An 18,717-nucleotide genomic window follows, 5' to 3' on the forward strand; every position below is an offset into this window, starting at 1 on the left:
ATTCGAACCATAAATAAAAAGATAATTACCTATATATTTTGAAAAAAAAAGTGTTAACAAAAAGTAAGGAAGTAACATATATTGTTACTTTACATATTTATTTCACATGATATGTTAAAAGACAGCAGAAGACAACGAATACATTGTAATAAGACCCGGAAATCAGCATGTGATTATTTTACATTATAATTAAGTAGGTATTATATAATGGATGGATCGAATATAGAATCAAAAAATAGACGTTATATGCCATTTTAATATCTCATATTCGAAAGTAACATATATTATAAAAACAATACAATTTACAAAATTCACTTACCACTAGATTTAGAGTAGAGTTGGTGTGAGCGACGTCTGGTGTAAACGTGTATTTGGCGAAGCCTTTGCTTAGTGGTACAGTAGTCTTGTTTAAACGTCCTCCATCATCCCACAGACGTTCCACAGCTACCTCACCTGCTATGTCCATAGTGCGTCCAAGCGAATCTACTAATTCTATCTGCAATAAAGTTTATTAATTAAATATATATATAATTTATTAAATCCACTATAGTTAATGTTTTAAAATTAAAATTTTAACTGTAATTAGATTAATAATTAACACTGGAACAATGTTTTAGAAAGAAAAACTGTTGTAATTATAACTTACATTTCTTTAAGCATTTCTCACCTGTACATTATATGGCAATTTGGGCTTGAAACGATCAGGAGCAGAGACTTTGAGTCTATATGGAGTTCTCATAAGCAAGATACGTGTTGACACATTTTGACGAATTAAAGTGTCTTTCTCCTCCAGCACAGCTTCTACTACCAGGGGCCTCGCTGCATCCTCCGCTAAGTCTAAATCAGTCTTAAGGTCATATAAGACGGTCGCTTCCCCGGTAAAGTCAATTACTTTTCGATCGGGTGTTGAAAACACTGGTTGCAATACACCAGAGAAGAACACTGCGTAGACGGACACCGTCAATTCTCCCTTAACTGGAAGACCGTTGAAGTGCCTGTGAATGACAACTTTAGTTCAAATGTTATCAACACACAAATCTCACTTTTCTCTGATACGAAAGAAAATAAATTAACTAAACTGTAAATAAACTGTATTTCTACTTACTTTCTTAAAAAGAAAATAAAACTACATATATGATTTTTCTCACCTAGATCTTTTGAAATAATCTCATCACAAAATACAACTAGGCTATTTACAGTTGCTCTAAAGTAGAGCAGCACTAATATATTTATAAGAAGTAAGAAAAGCAAGAAAAATCAAACAATGCATGTCATGCAACAGGTTATTATGTCTTACACAATAACAAGTAAAAAGCAGAAGGCAAAGAAATGTTGTTATTGCTCACTTTGAAGTAGATAATTTCGTTTGACAACCTTATTGGACTATTATTATGAGAAATTACAATAAATAACCACAATATATAAACAGACAGCTTTCACTGAGAAAATTTTTTTGTTCTAAGATTGAATTAAATTATAATTCCCATCCACAGTTATTTAAGTATTTTCTTGGAAGATGATATTGCTGTAGAGAGCGGGTATTGCTATTGTGTAACTGTGAAATTTATACTTCGAGTATATACCTTTACTCATGTAAGTCAATCTGTCTATGTAAGTTAAGAACTTATATTTGCAGATACTGTTACAATATCATAATTTTATTATCGTAAATATGTATTTACTAGCGGACGCGCGCAGCTTCGCCTGCGTATTTAAGGAGAATTCTAATAACCCATGAAACATGTGTTCAATGAAATATTTTTAAGAGTCTAAATTTCAAATTTTATAAAAAACGGTGGCGATTTAAAGATTTTGCCATACAAACATTCAGACCCTTATTTGCACCCTTAGGGAGAGAATTCTAGAAAACGATTAAATACGTGTTCAATTAAATACTTTTAAAAATCTAAATTTCAAATTTTATAAAAATCGGTGCCGATTTAAATTTTTTTCCATACAAACTTTGAACCCCTATTTCACCCCTTTAAGGTTAAAATTTTTCAAAATCCTTTCTTAGTGGATGTCCAGATTACGAAAGTAAACTTTTGTCCAAATTTAACGTTTCTACGCACAGCGGTTACGGCTGTGCGTGCGTCTTACCTCAGTCAGTGAGGACAAGTCCTTTTATATATATAGATTAGATACATACAAGATACGCGCAAAACACATAACCCTTCCTTAGCAGTCGGGAAAAATGAGTGCCTTTAAACATGGTCTTAATAACTTTCTTACTTAGCAGTAATGCTCATGTTGAAGCGTCCATCACTAAACAAGACTTCCTTTGGACTCTTTATTTCCATATTGAACTTCGGCAGGACGTAATCAGCTACCAGAACCTGCCGAGAATATTTTTGTCCCCGCGCTTCCACCTTGATAAGGAAAAATATAATTAAATTTTACACAACTTTCGGTTATTAGTTTCATTTCTTTAAGTGAAAATGTAAAATCAATTTAATTTTTCAGGTAAATATAGGTTCTATTTAAAAATAAAGCAAAAAAAAATATGACAATTTGTACCTATTTCAAAAATACATAGTTCGTCATTAATTTTATGTAGTATCAATTCTAGAAAACAATAGAAACATTAATTTGTTCAAATGTAAACATGTAGATACTTATTTCTAAACTACAATAGCCCTTTACTTTAATACGTAGAAGGTAGTGTCAATAAAAATACATACGAGTACATAATATAATATGAATATGATAACCATTTCACTTAAGCCTTAAAGGACACCGGACATATACTTTAGGAGGTTGGTAACATCGATCCGGTTTAAAATAAATATTCCTTTTACGTTTCTTATAAATTTGACATAATAATATAACCAAGTAGAACCACTTTATGCTTAAATTTATAAACAAAACATGTTCAAAATACGGATTACAGGAAATATATCACAAGTAAATATGTAGATTACTATCTACACATCTCTACCAGTCACTTACATTAAGACTAAGTAGATTTCAAAATTTTATATTGTCGTAGTGAGACGAAATATTTCCAGAGGCAGTTAGTGTCTAAACCCTCCGTTTACCATTTTCCACGCGAATTCAAGACATTTTGTGTTGAGTGGGAACTCAACGCCGGTCTCTAATGATGACTGACTACAGTAACTACTGTAATTATACTTGTATATTACGAAAGAATTGTACTTACTTGTATAGTCCATTGTCCTAGTGCCGGTTCGTCGGCTAGAAGCAATTCGTCTGAAAATATTCCTTTGTCCAGAGGAACAGCTCCCCATTGCCGCACTGGTGCACCACCAGAGTCTAGGACACTTATGTCGACAGTGCCAGATAAAGGTAGAAGATATCTGTTGATAATCAATCAAATAGAATATTCATAATTAATATATTCACTAATGATATTTTCCATTTTTTTCCAGTAGAGTAGGTAGAGGGAACCTAGGAACCTTGTCTTAACACTAGACAATTCATTTCAGATTACCAGAGCGAGGAAAATCAAGGTATTAAATATTTAATTTCCCCGAATGAGCTTTGAACTCACAACCGTCACGTTTACATTCGCACCCATAACACTGCGCCATCACGCTCTTAATTACCATTTACCACAACTAGAAACAAACACAACTAGCATTAAACGTTATGTAACTCTTAGATTCTCAGGTAATTGTGATACATACCTACATAAATTGTAATACATTACAGTAAGAAGGAAAAAGGAGCCCGACAATCATAATTCAGGACTAATCATAATTAATTCAATATATTTATGTTAAAATTAATCTGAGTTTAATGAAAATTAGTTAATAAATGGCTCTATAATCTAAAATTAATTATAACGTCAGATTGGTGACTAACATATCAGTCATTCATTGGGCTAAATTACATGAATCTTGACGATACCTACTGGGGCTCCAAAATCAACTATATTATTTTATAAATACAAAAAAACTCTTCCAGGTATTCTAGAATTTCGGTTACCCGTGACCAACACTCTCACGTCCATAGTGGCCCCAATGGTACTAGAAGAGGTCGTTGACCGCAGAGTAATCATACGTAATCTCGACGTGCGAACACTTGTACAGCGCAGCGTATTGTTGCAATCAAAAGTATTTTATTTTAATGTTAATGGTAACACCGTTTTGTGGTAACACCATTTTTTTTATGGCTGTTGAGTAAATATTTGTATAGGAAAGCTAACAATATCAGAGGTGCTTTGAGAGCTGATTGTAGAATAAGGAAAAATGAACCAAAGCAAAAAAGATGTGATGATAAGTCTGTACGTTCCCAGCATGTTTATTGGTTAAAGCTAAAAGTTTTATATTGTTAAATATAGATATTTCAATGAACATACTTGTCTAATGCGATAATTCTAAAGTTGATTGTATCCCCAGGTTCGTACACTCCTTTATCAGACTGTACGAAGATGCAGAAACTTCTCGGTTGATACACTAAAGAAGCGGATGATGCAAAAAGTGGACCTGATGTAGACCTAGCTACTAATTTGTACTGACCAGGCCCTGGATCTCCAATCTGTATAGGGAGATGTAGAAGTAAAATAATTTTATAGAAACATAGTATAATTTATTAATGTTATAATGATTTATAAATAGCAAGCAGTATTATAATAATTAAATTACTTATATACAATTACTATCCGATTTTCTTTATTCTAAGAGTATGAACTTACTTCTAAGTCTACTAATCTGGAAGTAGCGGCTTGCACCTGTACGACTCTACCCTGTGAGAACTGTTCTCCTGTTGCTCGTTTTCCTTCAATGGCCACATAGAGATTATGTGCTCTAGAACCTCCTGCTATTGACACTTTGTAATTTACGAAAGGTCTTAAAGCTTTCGGTCCTAATACTGACACACTGAAAATTAAAATATTTGGATAAATTTTTAAAAACAGTACGTAATTAGTTCAGGATTTTAATTATTTTGGTGAAATTATATACTTATAGCTGCGATTGCGTTGACATCAGCGTCAATAAATATTTTTCATGTTGTAATGATTAATAAGTAGGTACTAGGTGATCATTAAATTGTATTCAAACATTAAAATACAATAAAAAATGTTAATCTTGTATCTAGCAACTGAATGTTATGTTTTAATTGGTCCCAGTTATATAACATCACTAGTTCAATCATTGTTTTTATTAATCGTGACAAAAAGAAATCTTCTAGAAATAATGTAGGTGATGACAAATACCTCACAGCAGCATTTTATTGCATAGGAATGTTGTTTTACAGTGAGATGTAGTGATAAATATTTTAAAATAATGATATAAAGACGTAGTTAACTGTATAAGCAAAGTTTTATGTGGTATATAACTAGAATAATTATAGTGTATGGTATATAGCGATGTATTTTAAATGACATTTTCCTATATTATACATAGTTTGGGTAAGGGAAACTCTTACCATTGTACTGTTGTGGCTGCAACTAAGGCTGCTAGAAAGCCAAAAACCGCCAAATTATTCATAGTTTACTGAAAAAAAAATCGACTATATAAATATTAATAATTAATATTTATTATGATTCATTCATTAACTTAAATATGATTAAGTAATTTCCTGTTGCTTAAATCAGATATACAAATCTACAAAAGGAAACTCTCGGTCACGGCTATAAATATGAAATACGCGTTATGTAGGTAGATGCTAAAAATCATAATATAGAACGATGCTATGCTTAAACAATATTATTATTGTTTAAGCAAATAGCACATCTATTTATTTTAATTTTCCTCTGTTATTCATAGCATATACAAATGAATCTACTGGCTTATACTAGAAAGAGACTAAACAATGCATGTCGTGCAGATGCATTTCGAATGTGAATGTTAATGGTGAAGATGACAGATGTCGTGGGTGTATTATTGTAATGTGCCATTGAATTCACATGCTAACTGTTTCCACATATTGAGCTCACCGTCCTTGTGTCTCCAGTCTTTACTGACTCACTGGACAAACATTGTGTACCTATTTGCGTTGGCGGAATAGCCTTTTGTACTTATATGGTATAAGCAGTTTGTCATGTTATGTTAAATGTTATTTATGTAATAATATATATCGTTTAAAAAAATATTAAATATTGATATCTAAATATACTCCATTTAGATTTTTTAAGAAGAACATTTAATTCAATGACATAATATTATAAAAAAAATATTTAGATATGCGGTAACGAAAGTAACTTTCTCTACAATTACAATAGAGAGGTATATTTTCCTCTTAACGGTAATTGTTTTTTGTTCATACCTGTGTTAAAAAAAATCCTAAGTCCTGTCTTGATGTGTCCACATATAATACAGCTGAATTTAATATTTACTATTTATTCTATTTACGTATACAGCTGAAATATGTAAAAAGGCTTACTATTCACGATGTTGTTACTTTTTCAACTAATTTCACTTCCAAATTCCGAAACACTTTCTTTTATTGCATGTAACTTAACACTATATCACAGATCGTTTTATTAGATGCACATAGTTTAGTGCTTTGGTTTGTTCGTCACGCGAGGTGGGCGCGAGTGGCGGTGTCGCAGTATGACTGAGTGCGCGGGCGCTGCTCGCGGAGGCTACGCAGCGGTGGGGCGCCTCGAAGCCTTGCGAAAACCAGCGTCATCGCGCTGCGTGCTTATTGCACCCACTCTACGTTCATTAAGTGAGGAAATACTGTCTACATAACATTGGACGATGTTTCCTGTGTGCACATGGCTCTCTACAATTGTAGAGTTGCTGTCTTTATTTACTTTTAAATTTACTTATTTTTTTTGTTTTTAAAAATTAAGGATGATAGTAAAAAGTTATTAAATAACTATTTACAAAAAAAAATACAACTTATTGTACAAATAACTTGTCTTATATGTAATTATTGTAAAAATTAAGTATAAAAAATAAACAAAAGGATATCGAGCTATCGCAAATACTGATAAGTAAAGTAATACTTATTCAGTGTAGTCATAGTGCAATGATACAAACAGGTTTAGCATGATGCAGTACAAAAGGCCGACCACCGGTTCCTATTATTCAACGGTACTTGTGTACTAAATGATTTCTTTGATCTAAATGTATTCTAACCTAAACGAAAATATAAACAAATTAATTTTATATAAATAAACTTATTTATGTAAACCTTTACATAACACTTTTTGACCTTTAAATAACTTATAAGTAGGTACATCATATAAGTATCAAGTGTGTCGCAAATTAGAAACCTGTTTGATCGTAAAAAAGCAAAACAGCGCCAACAAGTTCTCCCACATTGTTTTAAATTGCAAATGGCTTACGGGAAAGATAGTTGAAATTATGATCACCGAATTGATAAAATTGACAAAACAACATAAATAATATAATAATTAATATTTTTATTCTGCTAGAAAGGAGTCTATTGGACAAACATTTTGTGTAGAATGATTTTTAGTTTCTTCAACGGATTGCGTTTGGCTATTTTCTTCACTTATGTTATCTTTTTTATGTAACTGTGTAGCTAAGTAGGTGTTGTCTGCTAAAGCTGATGCTAAGGCACGTTCCAGTCTTACAGCACCCGCCCTTTCTGCTTCTAGTACGGCTTTCAGTTCTAATACCGTTTCCGATTCCGAATTATTTGTTTCAGTACTTGGTTGTACAGACTGTCTTGATGAGCCACATTGTAGTTCCGTTATTTTAATACCCATGCGAGCAATTTCAGCTGAAATAAAATGAAATAAATGACTGGAAATTTTACACCTAGTAGAGAAGATAATACCTACCTAATGTAAAATAAATAAGACTGTATTATGTTGTAATTTTACTTATAAAAGAGCACGGAAATTTTCAAATTAAATAATATGAAATGAATAATTAAATTATTTTGATATATAATTTTAGATAATATCTAATTATCAACAATACCTTTAGCGTTACGGAGTTCGTGCACGGTGTTCCGCAGCTCGGCGGCAGCGAGGCGCCGCTCGCGAGCGTGGGCCGCCGCAGCCAGCCGCGCGCGCTCACGCAGCTCCGAGCCTGCACTCGCGCATCTCTCCACACGTCGAAGTTCCGTCTCGAGATGATTTGCTTCACTTTATAGATTACAATACAACAAAGTTTTAGACAAAGGCGGCTATTATCGAACAAAATACTTTTATGTGTATATATTTTTAACGAGATTTTATAATTAATTTACAGCATAATATTATGGTGTGTCACATAGAAATAAATAATATTTAATCAGTAGTATACCTTCGCGCTTCTTTTGTTGCTTTTTGTATACACTCTTGCAGCTCTACATATTGACGTTGCAACTTGGCATGTGTAGATTGAAGAGGGCGTAATTGTTGAAGTTCTTTCTCAAATGAACTTAACTTATTCAATAACTCAGTACATTTTTCTTCAAGTTGAACTCGTTGGCGTTCCTGATGACGATGAGAAATTGTGGATACTATGTATTACTATTAGTACCTACATGGCTTTTATATAGATATACAAAGAGATTTCTAAAAAGAGAAAAAGATTATTTTAAGCAATCCTAGTGTAATATATTCTACTATCATGTATCATTTTTAAAAATAAAATTCATTAAAAAAACAGATTCCTGCAGGTTTAAACACTGGAATCTCGATCTATTTCCGATGTAATAAAAGTCAAGTATATGAATACCCCAAAATATTTAAATTTACTTTTAAATTTACCTCTCACTACACTCCATACTTAAACATTACTTAAAAAACCTCCTTATTATATTCTAGAACGTATGAAACAGAAACAATTACTACTGTATATTTTATATCGTTTTTTAATGTAATAATAAAATTATTATCTGACCGTACCAAAGCGATACCGTAAAACAACAAATAAATATTTAATGCGAAAAATTAAAAGATATTGCATACAGAAAATTCAAATTGCATTTTAACAGCGACCAACTCGTCTTGAGCAGTGGCTAGGGCTTCGGTAGCTTGAGTAGCGCCAGCGGTGGCGGCCGCTGCGTTAGCACAGTTCTCGATCGCCATGCGCTCCACAGCATCCCGCGCTGCATCAGCCGCTTCAGCCCGCGTGGCTTCACTGCGTATTGCTTCTCGAAGTTGTTTTTCAGATGTCTTTATTATATTTACACAATATATCAGTTAATATTTATATAACAGCTTCAGGCTTTATCTCATATATAGCAAGATAGTAAAATTGGTATATACGGGATAATGTTGAGACATTTCGTTCCCATTATATTTTTATAGGGAATAAAATGCACAGGTTCCAAGTGTGGTTCCAAAGTATAAATGTTTAAAATTATTTAGTTCCTTTTTTATTTTCGTATCTTATCTTTTATAAATCTAGAAAAATAAGATATTCATACAATTATTTATACTACCTATAATATATATATGTTAAAAGTAGCATTTACCGAAAGAGATTGAAATTCACATATTAATTCAACAAATTGCTGTTCAAAATTTTCCACAGCACCCATACTTGACATTTTATTACTTTATTACACATGAAATGACATCTCCCTATTTCTAAAAATGGCGGGAAAAATAGACTTTTAATATTAAAAGGAATATATCAAAAGCTATTCAGCCTTAAATAAAATACACAATTTTACTAAAAAATAATAAGTGTAAAAATAATAAATATAAATAGACAAAAAAAAATAACTAGTAGATACATAGTTAAGATAAATTAAAATTGTTTTTACGACGACAATAGAACTGTCTTAGCAAGGAACCAATTTTATCTATAAAATATGATTGCTTTATAATTAGGTTTACCACTTTAAGATCAAAGATGCTTTGTTCCAAGTAAACATAATTTTCACCAATAATAAAATAAATTCAGTGGATAATAATAATTGAAATGTGTCAATTACTGCAAGCAAGAAAATGTGCGAGGGGAATATTAAAAAGGGGAATGTTATTTTCCATGGTGAAAAATTTACTATAAAAAGCCAGTAATCGTCTCTAATATTCAGTTCAGATTTGGCTGCCTAGCTACCTGGTAAGTGTAATATTGACCATTGTGCTTAGAAATTATTTTCTATTATTTTTAATTTTTGATTTCATATAGGTTTTAATTTAATAGTAATTTCAGTAAACAAAACCTTTAAATAATAGAAGAGCTTAAACTTATTTACAAAAGTTATAAATATGTGTAATTTCATAATTTTTACTAATCGCTATAAATAATAATAAAACATTTAATATATTTTGTTACAAATCCAGTTTAATCTATTACGCCTGAAATCTTTATTTGTTTGTTGAGTTTTAAACATAATTTTAGTATGGTTTATTTATTATAGTTCCTATATGTATATTTTATAGTCGTACACAAAACTATTAATAAAATTATAATTTTATTCATCTGCAGATTTTAATCGATTCATTATGCGATTCACCATAATAACGTTTTTGACGCTGTCGGTAATGCTGGTTATTTCAATGCGAAGCTCCAGCGGAGCGCGCGTGCGTGGCTTGTCCTTAACCGAGCAAGACGACAGCGACGATTTCAATTCACCCCGAGTTTACAGAGACTACATGCTCCGTAAACGTCCAGTGAGGGCAGAAGAGAATGATCAAGACGACGAAGACTACGGATTTTTCAGATTCGGGCGTTCCTCTGAATGACGAACATATGCTAACAAAAAACGATCCATCTAAATAAATAATCAGAGACAATGAATAAAATAAATAACAAAAATATAATAAATGTATTGTTTTTGGCATAATTCACTATATAGGTTTTATTGGACATATTATTTTTCAAATGAATGTACCGTATTGTATTGTAAGTAGTATTTTTCATCTGTCTTAAGCAGTTGTTACAACGAAAAACATTGTTTTAATCATAAATATTTTTTTAAATATTATGTGTATTAATTATTTAGAAATACTTATTTAACCTAAGTGTGGAATAAAACTTTAAAAATATTAAAATATTATGTGTATTTATGAATTAAATTGAAATACAATCGATATTAGAGTTTACTTGATGTGAACGTTAATGTATATTATAATATGATATCTATATATTAATAATATGAATATTATAATAATTTCCTAAATAAGGGACATTATTAGACGACTTGAAAAATATCTAAAATTATACTTCATGCAATGCAAAGATAAAGACACATTTACTTGCAGTATTCAAAGTCACTCACTTAAATATTTAAGTTTTTATTGATTAGTCATCATATTAAAAACAGAAAATTTCACTTTTTAAAATATAAAAAACAAAAATTATGTTGATAAATTCATAATTAAAACAGTCAATAATTAATTAATATAATATTATAAGGATTGTTATATTTTTTAATATAAATTTTAAAGAGACAATAAACTGATAGTAATATAAATAAGGTAAATTATATAAAAACTTAGCTAGAGAAATTTAAAAGGAATGTTCTTATACTACTTATTTTCATTTAAATGGTCGAGTGTAAAATGTGAAGTAAAAAAACAAAGTATAATTTAAAATGATTTATTATAACCAATAAATACATTTGACAACAGTTATTTTATACTCTACAAGTATACATTTAATTTACTGGGTATAGATTAATAGTTAAAATAAAATATATTAGATCAGTGTTTAGTGTGTATTTAAAATTATGATAATTTAATGATGAACCACAGTTATACTTTATTAATCATTAATCATAATGAAATACAAGATACTCCTACATACTTGTGGTATTTATTTTCATCTTAAAATTAATTTCCTGAAATTATTTGGGATCATGCGAAGGCTTTTTAAAAGCCAACTTGTGTGCTTAAATTAAGTAAATGTTTTTTACTAAAGTGGGTGAATAAAAATAAACATATAATTATAATTATTGTACTTAACCTTCGTTGTACTTCATGGCAAGTTGCCCATTACATAAATTTCATTTTATTTATCACCTAATATATTTTGTATATGAATTATGATGAATTTAGATTCAATATTTCTTGTTAACTATCGCATGGACATAGATCGCTACAATAGTATTGTAATATTAGGCACGCATGACACTAATCTATATTAAATTATAATGAGACTAGTTAGTTTTTTTATGTACTAAATTAATAATATAATATAATATATTTGTTGTTGTTATATTAATATGTACTTGGTGATTGTGAAGCGTACTAGTTCACTATTGAAAACAATTTTATCCTGTTTTGTCACCAACTTACATGTCTTTATTATTTTATATATATAATAGATTTATCTATAATGGAATATAGATAACAAAAATTGCTTGAAATAGCAAATCTTTTAAATAACGGATACGGAACGGATAATTTTCGTGTTTCACACTTCAAAGTGAGTATTGTTAGTTCGTTCTAAACTGAGTTCATGAAGTTTATTAAATAAATTTATATAATATCTCGCTTTTGAGAGCTGCCGAGAAGTGCCTGCAACAATAAAAAATATTATTAATATATTTATAAATTTGAAAAGATTTATTAACTCAATATATCTAAAAGAAATAGTCTATCGTGTTGTTTGTCTGTACCTTGTTAACAAAGTTGACAATTGCTGTGGCAGGTTGTTCAGGTTCCAGTTCCGCAAACACATGACACTCGTTGTCAGCGCCGGATGAAGAACGCGCCACAAACGCGAAAATTCGTCTGTAAAAAAAAAATGTTATTACAGTTAAGATATTGAATCAAATTAAGTCTGCTTTCATTTTAGTTAGTCACAGGGAGTCTAGTGTTAAGAAAATTTGTGCCTCACCTCTGTCGAATTCTCGAGGCATTGCAGGTACCGGAGCAAAGAAATAAAAATATTAATAAATAATAATTCGTTTCCTGGAAGGAAGATTGAACCCGCAACCGTCGCGTTGCAGTCACACGCTTGTCCCCCTACGTCACGACGGGCTAGGAGGGAACACTGGGTTACCTCTGCCTACCTTGCTTTATGCGGAAAAAGAAAATATGAATTATAACACTATAGAAATTGTTACTTTTCAAGTTTCTTGTTATTTTCCATATAAGAAAACCGCCGTTCAGTAGGGTCGAGGCCGGCGTGGGAGACGCCGCTGGCAGGGTAGTGTCGCCTGAAGAACAGTTTGCGCGCCGCGTCCGTCAGCGTGATCCCTCCTCCGAACACCTTGAAGTGCACCACGTGACCTGCCGGCTGCAACAACGTTTATTTTAAATTATTTTATTTTGAAGTTATTTATGCTTTTTATACATTATTTCATGTTATTTCAAAATTTAATAACTTTTATTATTATACGTGCAATCGCTTATTTTTTACCTTTTTCTGCAGAATATTTTGTACAGCCCTCTTTACAGCAGCAGGGCCAGTTAGGGCTTCGGTGTTCTCGGATCCTAACAACAATACGTTACACGCTGCCCCGGTCGATAACAGTGCGCGAGCTGCAGCACTTGCGTTTCCACCTGACCACGGATCCCTGTAAAATAAATATGTTAAGTATACAAAATATTATCTATACTATAATAAAATCATAACGGATCGGTGTTTGTATATGGAAGACATATAAGAAAAAATGTTATCAGTACCGTTTAATAACGTAATAGAACCAACAACAATGTATTAAATTTTTTTGTCTGTTTGCCTGTGCGTATATTCACGCTAAACTTATTATTAGAAAACGAAAGTAATACAGATAGTAAATTAATAATTATGTAGTACGAGCGGGCGAAACTGGGAGCAGGTCGTAGTAAATAACAAAAATAAACTACCTTTCGGGCAACCTGAGAGGTACGGGTAAGGCGAGCGGTGTGACAGTATGCTGATACACGAGGGCCGACAGCGAGCTGAAGACAGGCTCGTCGGGGCAGCCTCGCAGGCGTACGCCGCGCGCCGTGGGCTCCACGAGGAAGTGCCGCACGCCGCCCGCCGCACCCGCGCGCACCGCCAGACCGAAGGCGCCGGGAAACGAATTAGAGTCGCGCACTATGAACGATCCCTCTTCTAATTGTACGAGGGCCGATATCGCTGCAATAAATTAATATAATATTTGTTCATACAAATAAAACAATAATAATATTAAATATATATTTTTAGCTTCACAGCGTCCAAATTAATTAAAAGTAACAATATGCGCTTTACTTATAAGTAATAATTAATGAATAGGATGCATCACAAGCCGAACGCTTAAGCCAATCGTGCCTCTCTATCGTTTGCTCCGCGCTCTCGCTTGCACGCTCGGCTCTGGCAGAACGTGACAATGCGTCATACTTTTTGTGCGTGCATCAGATCGATAATCAGTGCATCGATTTATAAGACGTTATCACGTCAATAATATAGAAATATATATTCTACTCACCATCGTCTCGCGATATATTTGGCTTATACCAATAGTGGCTGGTGTCCTTCGCAAAGCGCACACGATCGGGCGCGACGTGCTGCGGCTCAGTCGTGCTTACGCTGGACCGCCTTGAGCCACTGCTGCCGGTGCACGTGCCGGTACCCGCGCCCACGCCGTTGTATATGCGGTACTCTGATTCAGGACTGCCGTCACGTTCTTTTCTAAAATTAGGAAAAAACATTTGTTAGTTTGTTTGTGGTTAATTGGGCTCTTAAGGGACTAAAGTGTGTTTTGTAATATTTATAGAAAGTTTTCGTTTCCAATTAGACAGGTTTAAAATTATAGTTGTGGCATTTAAGAGCGCTTCCCTTTTACATATACATTTGTTTGTAAAAAAACTTGTCGATATCTGTCCCAAGTCCCAGCCTAATAAAATGTTTTATACTTACTTATCCAAATTGCAATTAATCAGGTCTCACTGTATTTTAATTAAGATAAATGAGAAAAAAAAATTATAAAGAAGTTATTCACGTCTATCTTCTACGTACCTAGAGACGGTCGGTGAGCGTGGTGGGCGGGCGCTGAGTGAAGGCGTCGGTGTTGGCGGGTAAGGTGTGCGCGGGTGCGTAGGGAAGGCTGGAGTGCCCGCGCGAGAGTCAGACCGAGACCAACTTTCTGATCGCTCCCGTATCTATATTGCATAGAACATAAATACAATATAATATCTTATTGTGATTATTTTAATTTGGCTTACTATTAATGTGAAAATAACGATTTCTTACCATAGTTTCATTGTTATTAGGCTCCGCAAGAGACAGTAAACCAGGCGCTTGGGTACTAGTGGGTGTGCTGCTTGTACTCCACTCACGCATCGTCATCTTTTCATACATGAATTTTCTAGATGAGGTCCTATGAAAAAATATTTCACATAAGTTGTTGGCTTCTTTAAAGAATGTCCAATTAATAGACTATTGTATAATATATTATTTATTAGGTATATAAATACCTGTCTGGAGCCTGAGGACTAATACTGTCAGTCCTGAGAGGAGTGCGCGTATTCACATGGAGAGGTACACTAAAGTCATCGTCGTCATCTGCAAATGCTGTTGTGTCACTAGTGTATCCATCCACCCTAAAATAATAAGATTTTAAAGGATTATTATACATGATTTTTAATTTATTAGAGTAATTTATAAATAAGTTTATTTTTATTTCATTGCCATTCATTTAAATATAATTACCGATGGCTAGCTGATCGGCGCACGTGGCGGGAAGGCGCGTCCCACTCGAGCGGTAGTCGAGCGACTCTTTCCCTTGCTTCTTTCCTCTCTCTTAATTTTTGTTGTTGTCTTTGTAACCAAGTTAATCCTGAATTATCTCCATTACTTCCTTCAGATCTTCTTGATTCCCTGCGTGTGGTATTACTATCTTGCCATTCTATTGTACTTGTGGAACGCCATGTGCCATTCTCGGGAGCAGTTTTTCTTGCACTGCTGGGCGGACGTTCTATCCATTCTGCATCACCGTTTGTCCATCTGTTAAGAACATATTACAATTTTTATATATTGGAATAACTATAAAAAATACCAACACTAATAAGTTAGCTCTTTAAAAATATCCTTGAGTAGTGTTTAAATTATTCAAATTAGAAATACAAAATACAATGACAGTTGCAAATACAAATAAACGAACTCGCCTTAGCAGGTTGCCCTAAATTTGATAATGAAACGTCGCCAATACTTGTTATTTAAAAAGTAATTTAAATATATAAATAATCAACAATATTTTAGATAAGCTCAAAGTCCGCGATGTGTACATCTGTGTGTCGGGTCCAACAAAGCGGCGTTCATTAGAAAGTAGATGGCGGTTTACGAGGCTTGTGTCATAGTCAGTACCAACGGACAAGCCGTTTATGGCGACGTTTATCTCTAAATAGCAACTTGTTTAGGTCACGACGGCGACGCAATCATACGCCATCACTATACCAATTCCTAATTACGTTTTTTTATTAGTTTCGAGTCTTCATGAACAAATAGTCGTATTTTTATAACTTACTAGCGCCTAAACGCGGCTTCGCCCGCTTTAAATTTATTTTATTGTGATCAAATTATAGAAAATATTTCCATAATTTTTATTTTTAACTAGGTAAATCCGTTCAGTAGCTATTACGTTAAAGTGGAATTTCCTCAATCATCACAAACCTACATATTGATAATATTAGTAGTATTATTGATTAGGTAATTATTCTGGCTATGAATTCTAAGTGTTAAACAATGATATTGTTGCTAATGAAAAGGCTTACTCTTGTTTCAAATTACGTGATCTTCGTAAAACGTAATTTAAATGATAGCGTCTAGTTCTAAAATATTTATAAATTATATTATTTAGCATTAAATCAATACAAAAATGTATAGGTATTAAGTATATATCCATAATATTAGAAAGTTTACTAATAAACTAGTCTCTAATTAAACATAACGGACTCGCAACCGGATCTCATTTGAGACTATAAACACTATAAGTTGTCTAATTATTAGTTATTATTCAGAACGAACTTGCTGAGTTAGTATTTTTGATCAACTGTCAATCTACCACTTAAGAAGGCGCCATGTTGCCTTATAAATAATTCACAAGCGTAATAACGTTTTTGCACCGTATATTACAAAATAATGCTGTATTTAATACATAAAGTATTAAGTAAACTACATTTTTGGTAAAATATTTTTTTAATAATATTCAATGATATTATAATAAAAATCATTATTTTCAGTTCGCTTCTATATAGAAGCACAACATGAATACGTACAAACCTTTTATAGCTAAGTATTTAATAAGAATAAAATATCGCAGGTAATATCTACGGTAGGAGCGTGGGTCCGTGGCATAAATCTCGTGGGCGTTAATTGAATAACAACCGATGATAACAATAAAAGTGTACATTCTTTAAACGGAATTGGCGTCGTCTCTAAAATAGAACAATTGCTGAGATGCGGATTGTGTTTCAAGTGTTTCATTGTTCATAGAAGAGGATCTTATTCGCCAAAATTAGACATTTAAATATATTCTTTCACACACACAAGACACAAGCCAACTGTTCTCAAACTTGAGACGCATTTTAATACTATATTATTTGTTTACATTTTGTGTCATGCTAAAATGAATAGACTTAATGAATGAGAAATGAATTAATGTTTATATTATTTCCTTTCTTTGTACAAGATAAGCTGATTTTGTTGGTATACACCAACATAATAAATATGCCAACTAGGTATATCGATCCTGTATTCTAAGTATCCTAAAACCAGCATGCAAATATTGCTGAATGCAAAATGAATAAGTTACACAGATTCAATATAAAAATAATAATATATACTTAAAATAAATACAAGATTTAATCAACAGACCACCCGGGCGGGAGCAGGCAGGAGATGCTTCGTCATACATTGACAATGATGCATGTCAACAAGATGAGAAGTAAATTACTGTTATTATTTACAGCACCTTTAAAATCGCAATACCCTATATTACATTTTTGTTTTATAGTCAAACTAATAGGTGACACTTGTTACTTTTTTTCTTGTATATTCATTTGTAGGATTACGCATACAAATCACAATTAGATTCGAGAAATTATTTTTAATGGGCTTTTAATTAATTGAATCAATCATTAAAGTAATAAGAGATAGTAGTGATAGGCGGTGCGCGTGCTGCATACGATTAAATTACAATTATTATTTAAGTATGTCCGGAAGATGAAAAAATGTATATAACTATTAGTCATACAGTGATTATCATTGATTTGTGTGGAACTTTATTGAGCGATAAAACTGATGATAAGTCGATAATACTCTTGACAACTAGGTCGTGATTATGTATTATAATATTTGCGAAAGGATTGTCATATTTTACATACTACAAATGTAATATTTTAGAGAAACTAAGCTTTAAAAGCTTTTGGAAGATATCGCAAAAATTTCGTGTGTTGATCGGTATCACAACAGTAAAAAAATCCACAAAATGGCAATTTATACCTGACAATGCCTTGAAAGTTTCAGACAACATTCTTATATAAAATTTATATAAATAAATAAGTTTTAGCGAAAATAGACATGATTATCTATATTAAATTAAGAAATTCTCAGTAATACGATGCACATAAAAAACGTTTTAGCCGACATGCGTAGTAACAGCAGAGATTGGTTATGGTGTATTTCATTACCCTTCTTCATTGACAGTGAAGTGGGTCGAGCGGAACGCGGCTAAATAAATTAACCGAACCGCCACAACGTTATAGCTTCGCGTGTCGAGTTTGATACCGAGTGTGTCGAAACTGGACGACATATTATCTCCCTTTGTTTGTTCTCACGGGTCTAAGGCCTTCTTTGGTCGAGCGAACGCAATTCTAACGTACGAGTGTATCGAGTTTAGGATTCTTTTGTTTTAATTATATATTAAAAAAATATTTAAGAATTATTTAAATATACTATGAAAATGATTTGAAAATTG

The 18,717-nt window shown here is 32.4% G+C and overlaps 3 protein-coding genes and 1 long non-coding RNA gene across 10 annotated transcripts in view; all 4 read right to left on the reverse strand.

The window, feature by feature from the left end:
- Positions 1-6,539, reverse strand: part of LOC146541414 (thioester-containing protein 1 allele R1-like) — a 16,605-nt gene extending 10,066 nt beyond the window's left edge. The window contains exons 1-8 of one of the 2 annotated variants that reach the window (XM_085185303.1): positions 6,349-6,539; positions 5,392-5,459; positions 4,658-4,841; positions 4,322-4,500; positions 3,161-3,317; positions 2,233-2,369; positions 668-995; positions 320-496 (exon numbers count right to left, since the gene is read on the reverse strand). In XM_085185303.1, coding sequence (XP_085041429.1) covers positions 320-496; positions 668-995; positions 2,233-2,369; positions 3,161-3,317; positions 4,322-4,500; positions 4,658-4,841; positions 5,392-5,453 — 1,224 coding nt within the window. In that variant the 5' untranslated portion in view covers positions 5,454-5,459; positions 6,349-6,539. Of the gene's footprint in view, positions 1-319; positions 497-667; positions 996-2,232; positions 2,370-3,160; positions 3,318-4,321; positions 4,501-4,657; positions 4,842-5,391; positions 5,460-6,231 lie in introns of both variants that reach the window. The other variant, XM_085185295.1, reaches the window with a different exon arrangement.
- Positions 6,540-7,319: 780 nt separating this feature from the next.
- On the reverse strand, positions 7,320-8,035 carry LOC146541415 (uncharacterized). Its single transcript, XM_085185356.1, has 2 exons — positions 7,866-8,035; positions 7,320-7,662 (listed from the first exon to the last, which is right to left on the reverse strand). The coding sequence occupies exon 2, from the start codon at positions 7,646-7,648 to the stop codon at positions 7,340-7,342; it is 309 nt and encodes a 102-aa protein (XP_085041482.1). The 5' UTR covers positions 7,649-7,662; positions 7,866-8,035; the 3' UTR covers positions 7,320-7,339.
- A 711-nt stretch (positions 8,036-8,746) lies between these two features.
- On the reverse strand, positions 8,747-9,426 carry LOC146541416 (uncharacterized). Its single transcript, XR_014878595.1, has 2 exons — positions 9,352-9,426; positions 8,747-9,049 (listed from the first exon to the last, which is right to left on the reverse strand). It is a non-coding gene; the product is annotated as an uncharacterized LOC146541416 (long non-coding RNA).
- Positions 9,427-11,410: 1,984 nt separating this feature from the next.
- The window catches only part of by (focal adhesion protein tensin), a 68,689-nt gene continuing 61,382 nt past the window's right edge, over positions 11,411-18,717 (reverse strand). For all 6 annotated transcript variants that reach the window (XM_085185386.1, XM_085185375.1, XM_085185414.1 and 3 more), the window contains 10 exons: positions 15,453-15,746; positions 15,218-15,343; positions 14,994-15,120; positions 14,760-14,902; positions 14,230-14,432; positions 13,643-13,898; positions 13,194-13,350; positions 12,898-13,070; positions 12,448-12,562; positions 11,411-12,346 (listed from right to left, as the gene is read on the reverse strand). In XM_085185386.1, coding sequence (XP_085041512.1) covers positions 12,308-12,346; positions 12,448-12,562; positions 12,898-13,070; positions 13,194-13,350; positions 13,643-13,898; positions 14,230-14,432; positions 14,760-14,902; positions 14,994-15,120; positions 15,218-15,343; positions 15,453-15,746 — 1,633 coding nt within the window. In that variant the 3' untranslated portion in view covers positions 11,411-12,307. The remainder of the gene's footprint in view (positions 12,347-12,447; positions 12,563-12,897; positions 13,071-13,193; positions 13,351-13,642; positions 13,899-14,229; positions 14,433-14,759; positions 14,903-14,993; positions 15,121-15,217; positions 15,344-15,452; positions 15,747-18,717) is intronic.

This window comes from Heliconius melpomene, chromosome 1 (assembly GCF_056956725.1).
Source record: "Heliconius melpomene rosina isolate 202511_hmr_F chromosome 1, ASM5695672v1, whole genome shotgun sequence".
In the NCBI taxonomy this organism is placed as follows: domain Eukaryota; kingdom Metazoa; phylum Arthropoda; class Insecta; order Lepidoptera; family Nymphalidae; genus Heliconius; species Heliconius melpomene.

Bases quoted from the DNA above. Each gene is read 5' to 3' on its own strand.
- LOC146541415 (XM_085185356.1), bottom strand. From the start codon at position 7,648: ATGGGTATTAAAATAACGGAACTACAATGTGGCTCATCAAGACAGTCT.